The following is a 6,222-nucleotide window of genomic DNA, read 5'->3' as shown; positions in this document are numbered from 1 at the left end:
CCTTTACTTTATAATGATTTTCATACCCACTTTATATTTGTCCAGCTAGAAAATTATTTTCTTTGTCTACTAGCAACCTGCGTCATTTCGTGACTTCAAAATCCGTGATATATTTTATATATATAGTTGATAAGAGTGAAAATTAATATGTCTCATCATATCCCTATTATTTTCATTGGTTGCGTGATCTCTTCGAGGCATCTTCGAACAATTACAAATACTAATGTATGTTACAATGAAAACACAAAATCTAACGTAAGTCATTTTCTTCTTTTCATTTTACTAAATAACATAACAATATTTTAATTATTAAATTCCCTAAAACAACAATTAATCATACTATGAAAAAACTAAATCCTCTCACAACACAATATCTGACGTAAGTCATCGTTTATTTTCTTATGTCCTTGCTAGGAAACTTCCTCTTTTAGTCTTTGTAGTATTTTATACCCACTCTACTCAGCTATTTAACTACTCTTAGCTATAACTCTTCTTTTTTAGCCTCCAATGTTTTTTTTTTAACCCTAACCACTCTAGGCACTAACTATGACATTGCCCACCGTCTCTTTGTCTAGCTAACAAACTCTCCCCTTTACAATACAACGTCATTTTAGACTTTTCTACATCTTCTTAGTGTAAGTTTTTAACCACTCTCAAGTCTTTTCAATGGGAATCCCTTCATAATCTAAAAGAGCGGTTTATTTGCTCACTCTCTGGAAGCTAATGCTGTAACCTCTTGGCCTTCAGTGATGTATTTCAAATCCACCCCTCTCTTTGAACTCTTTGGTAAACCCTTTCGTTTAGTCTTCATTGGTTTTTAGACCTTCGTGGCGTAGCCCTGACAATGTTATATGCCGTTATATGCCCTCATCTACTTACACGATGAATGTTTCAAGTAGTCTTTCACTTTTTCCTTAGACAAATTACTTTTCTAACCACTTTTTCTTCAATGGCCAGTCCTCTTATCTACAACGTTGTGTTAAAGACCCAACCTGACTCAGTTCTCTCAGAAGACCTCTGTGCCTCGGAGTACTCCTGTGCGAGCTGCTCCCAAGTGAGGATCTGCCGCCGAAGTCAAGGGAGGTACCAGGAGGTGTTTAGACTCAATTGCGGTGGTTCCACCCCTTTCTGTGATCCTAGAGGGTTCTGCAGTGCTAACTTTACTCACGAGTGTGCCAATGTTGGAATCTTCCCCTGTATGCAGGTGAGTCCTTAAAACTTATAGTACAGTAGAGTATACTGTAGAACATGGAGTGTTTGGTGTGGATCTAGAATGACCCGTAAGACCAGAATGAAGTGGTTATATATAATTCAAATCACTGATGGCTCCAATCCGTAAACCGTGCCTTAAACAGTTGGTTCGGAATTCACCTTATGCTGGAGACCAACTTTTTAGATATCAATCACAGTGTTATTAGAACTGTTATTCTTCAAAGGAAAGGATTTTTTGTATATTTAAGAATGTGGGTTAGACATCTATAATGACTTTTGAGCATCCAGGCGAGTATAAGCATAGACAAAAAGAATTAAATTCTTTTTGTGTAAGGTATTAGGCCTACAATGACAGACGACAATGTAACACATTTCCGACGTCAAAGCGTTCTACCAAAACAATAACAGTGCAACAGCTGGTCTATGCGTATACAAACCAGCGAGCACCAAACAGCCAGTGTTGCTAGTTTAAACCTCACCTGGCTGTTTCGTTTTTATTTTGAAAATCTCACATTGTATCACGGTTGGAGGTGAAGTTTTTCAAAAGAAGACAAGTGTTTATTTTAAATTTATTATACTTTGCCAAACTTTAGGTCTAAATAGTTTGTTTAATGTTGAGTTTTATTAATTCTGTTATTCTTTTTCTGACTTAAATTTTTTGTGACAGTAAGTTTATGTAGGTTTACGGATTATTGTGGTCATGTTTAATCACGGTTGATAAAAAACAAATGTCCACTACGTTGTTTTTGAAAACTGTTTTTTTCTTTTATTCTGTATACCTATTCAAAATCGATTCCAATATGCTGTGTGTTTTACTGAAGTCTTGTAACGTTTTAGTCACTTCCTAATCTGATAACAGGATTAAATTACAGATCCCAGAAATTCATCAACAGTAATTTTACTAATCGTGACAATCTCTCAAAATTAGGCCTATGTTACTGTTGTGTCCCTTTATAAATAACTGGCTGATCATAGATAGTACACATATTACATAGATGTCATCTCATAATTCTCCAATCATCTTCGCTTTACAATACGCATTTTGATGTATGAACCTTATGGAAATCTAATAGGTATCTTATAATGTATGTTTCTATATTTCCATTAGGACGGAGTGTTTCCCGACCCCCTAGACTGTAAGGCCTACCACGTATGCTACAATGGGACGTCCCATAGCTTCCAGTGTCCCAGTGGGACGTATTTTAATGGGACTCATTGCGGGTCTACTTCCTGCAATACCATCAACTGCAAAGGAAAATCTGGAATAAAGGTGGGACTAATTAGTTTTAATTCATAATCACGCCAATTCATTGTAAGTGAAGATGCCTCATTTTTAAAAGGCACTTTTATAATTGGGATTTTATTTATAGCTGTGTAAGTATAGTACTCAATCAGAGTGCTGGCAGGACCAGGAGGGTATTTTGTTTGATGGTTCTGTACATTAAATTACTTATTTTTTTATTTTTTTTCATCTAGTTTAAATGTTAGGTTTATACAAATCGAACATGGCATAATCGTGACATGTTAGTGGGTTTAGAGCCTATTATAGAGCTTAATCCTTCTTCGGCTTAAATAATGTTGACATCAAAGCATTGATAAATTAATTAATCATCGTACTGTGTGAGTTTAATATGTTTTAAATGATGCAAATAAAGCTTGTCAGAGAACTCTTTCCCTAGTAAACCTTAAACGAAAGGATGTGAACTAAGGCTTTATGGGTAGTAGTCCCGCACCAAGCCATAGATAAATTTCACCCTATTTTGGCATTCTAGACGTTAAATAACGTAAAAAATTGTACAACCCACTCCTTACCGATGAAAATCATACACTATCATTGTACATACCTAGCTTAGTCACATCATCATACTTTTCTATTATACGTCACGATTTTCTTTTTATTCAAAGTAGTAAATGTATTAATACAATTCCTCTACACAGGTGCCTTACCCCCTCAATGCGTCCACTTATGCGTTTTGTCTCAACGACAAGCCATTGTTCATGGATATTTGTCCTCCAGACAATAAAATGCACGAGGAACTACAACAGGTAACTATTACTTTTAATTTTATATACTTTCTCCAAGCATATAATTCATAACACGGGAAAATATACCTCGAAATGCACGTTGATTCTCGTGTTTGCTTGGGCTTTATTTAAAAAACTAAGTTGTTTAAAATTTTATTTTAGTAACACATTTTGTCCCAATTGCCTAAAGTGGAACTTAATACGAGAATGCTTTTAATAACAGAAATGTTGTACGTTCTCCTTTCGTTTTACCGTTTACTTCAGGCTAGACATACAGCGTCCAGACATTATCACTTAGCTAAATTTATTAGTTATTTGTGGGATTTGAACCCGTGGCCTCAAGAACCGGATCCCCGCGCTCTTCTAATAATCCATTAGATAATGTAATCTGATAATCGTTAAAAATAAACTTAAAGTAGAGAAGTGAGTTATTATTAGGGAAACATTGTGTAAGATTTTGGTTTACAATTGGATTTTTGGTGATGATGTTTGTATAGTAGTTAGCTTTTTTGTCATTTTACTAATCTAATATATAAAATTCTCGTGTCACAGTGTTTGTCTGCAAACTCCTCCGGAACGACTTCACCGATCGTTATGAAATTTGGTGTGTAAATTCTGTAGGTATGCGAATAGGAAGTAAACTATTTCCCGTTTCGAAATTCTTAAAAGGGCTCCGCCCCAGTGGCTCTGGAGTTTCCCATGTTAACCTTATGAGAAATGGAATTAATGAATCTTAACAGCTGTTTCAATTAAACAAGTTGGTTCTGTTCTATGATGTTCAATAGCATTAAAGTTACAAGGATTACCAACAGGGTGCAGCACTATTATTTCTTTTACATTTATGACAACAGCTAATTTGCAACCAAAAGGTGAGTGAGCGTAGCGAACGAACTTCAACCTGGAAGCGAGTTAGCGTAGCGAACGAGCTAACCTGAAGGCAAGTGAGCGCAGCGAACGAGCTCCAACCTAAAGGTGAGTGAGCGTAGCGAACGAGCTCCAACCCAAAGGTGAGTGAGCGTAGCGAACGAACTTCAACCAGGACGTGATTGAGCGATGCGAACATCTAACCTGAAGGCAAGTGAGCGCAGCGAACGAGCTCCAACCTAAAGGTGAGTGAGCGTAGCGAACGAGCTCCAACCCAAAGGTGAGTGAGCGTAGCGAACGAACTTCAACCAGGACGTGGTTGAGCGATGCGAACGAGATCATCTTGAAAATTAAACGTAACGGTACTTAAATTAAAAATAGTCAAAGGCAAGACTACAGACAACGTCTGCCGGGTTTTCCATCGGTCTGTCTTAGGGGAAACCTATAACTTAGGCGATACGAAGTTCGCCGGGTCAGCTAGTTTATATTATAATTTTGATTGTCTAGACTTAATCATCGTCCTTCTCTCTACGTCCAGCCTGAGATCCCCAACACAAAATAACTGTTTAGAATAGTAATAGGCCTAAAATTAACTATATAGAATTAATTTGATGTGAGAGGATGCGTAGCCGACTCACTTATAGCATTGAATATATAACCTTATTAGGGGTCTGAAATATAACAGGATTAAGGTTCTTGAACCGTATCCTTCCGTAAGAGGTTCAAACTTGATTTTCTCATGTAACTCATCAAAAAGCTGCTAGTGCAACATTTTTACAAGCTCTAATTTTAATACTGACCAACCACATTTACGTGCTTGATGTTTCAGTGTTTGCCTGTCTGCAGCTACACTGGTGAGAAGATACCTTACCATTCGGACAGCACAAAGTATTACTCCTGCTCTCGTCCTTCCACGTTTGTCATCCACTACTGTCCTGAGGGCCAAAGGTTCGATCCCTCTTCCAGGTCCTGCACGAGAACCTCCGTATCCTGTGTACCATCTAGAACCAGCGACCTTACCATGGCTATTTCGGTCTATCACTAATAGTGTGGAAGTATTTATGTTGCAGTTCTATGTAATACAATTTGTTTCACGAATTAGAACGTGTGTTAAAAAAAAATAATTAACAAACACACGTTCTTGTAAACCTATTCTTATTCATTGATGTTAAAACATCAATTGTTATTGAATATAGTAATGTATTTAGATAGATAAGTGCTTTATTTTTCTGAATCGTTTACAAATTTACAGATTGTATTATTTTTATGCACAAAAGACAATAGTCATTTGACCGTCTGTCTGGTTGGCAAAGTCCACTTCCACTATCTAAATAAAATCAACACTGCACTAATATAAAAAATAATAAACATAAAAGCACTCACTTAAAAGCTAAAATAAAATTTAAACTAATTTACATTCATTCCAATTTTTTGAACTGCACCAAGGATTCTAATCTATTGCCTACACATACTAATACACATACCTACACATCATACTAGGCTATACTGTAAATACATACATACACACATACAAACATACAGATATATTCTAACATACAGTTTTTAGAGTTAAACCAAGAATTTCCTTTTACAGTAAACAGTTAAATAATAAATCTTTGAGATAAAAAGTATCATGAATGCTGAAACATAAAATACTGCTCTAATAAAATGAAAGGAAAAAAACAGAGTATATGATTGTTGAGATTCATCATCAAATAGCCTAGTATATAATGTTTTAAACTGCTTAATTCATGTATGCTTATTGTCACCTGTCGTTCAAAAGATTACCCTCGACTCGAATACCTTTAGAACAGAATATTCCCATCAAGTTAGGATTTTTAAAAATTAAATTCATTTATTAGCTCCCTCCTACGGACCCAGGCTATTTTAATAAAGTTACCCAAACCTCGCCAATCCCTCCCATTTAGATAAGATAAAAACTCATGATAATCAATAGTTAATTTTTGTAAATAACATTTTCTAAGGTCTTTAAACACGGGACACCTTGCCACAAAGTGAAAAACAGTTTCATTTTCATGCAGGTTACACAAGGAACAAAAATAATTTTTATCAACTACCCAGGGTTTATAATTTAAATCTAACATCTCCCCTCTACATTTC

At 35.8% G+C, this 6,222-nt stretch overlaps 1 protein-coding gene across 1 annotated transcript; it reads left to right on the top strand.

Annotated features, from left to right (window-relative positions):
- The first annotated feature begins 949 nt into the window (after positions 1–949).
- On the top strand, positions 950–5,146 carry LOC128988551 (uncharacterized). Its single transcript, XM_054409935.1, has 4 exons — positions 950–1,204; positions 2,321–2,482; positions 3,151–3,258; positions 4,931–5,146. Exons 1-4 carry the CDS (start codon positions 950–952, stop codon positions 5,144–5,146), a joined length of 741 nt encoding a protein of 246 aa, XP_054265910.1.
- Positions 5,147–6,222: the final 1,076 nt, after the last annotated feature.

The sequence above is a fragment of the Macrosteles quadrilineatus genome, unplaced genomic scaffold (assembly GCF_028750875.1).
Source record: "Macrosteles quadrilineatus isolate MER2022 unplaced genomic scaffold, UCM_ALF_1.0 Scaffold_3__2_contigs__length_128488019, whole genome shotgun sequence".
In the NCBI taxonomy this organism is placed as follows: domain Eukaryota; kingdom Metazoa; phylum Arthropoda; class Insecta; order Hemiptera; family Cicadellidae; genus Macrosteles; species Macrosteles quadrilineatus.
This window is presented reverse-complemented; position numbering and strand designations above follow the sequence as displayed.

Bases quoted from the DNA above. Each gene is read 5' to 3' on its own strand.
- LOC128988551 (XM_054409935.1), top strand. From the start codon at position 950: ATGGCCAGTCCTCTTATCTACAACGTTGTGTTAAAGACCCAACCTGAC. The intron at 1,205-2,320 runs GTGAGTCCTTAA...TATTTCCATTAG, and splicing joins GAATCTTCCCCTGTATGCAG to GACGGAGTGTTTCCCGACCC. The intron at 2,483-3,150 runs GTGGGACTAATT...TCCTCTACACAG, and splicing joins AAGGAAAATCTGGAATAAAG to GTGCCTTACCCCCTCAATGC.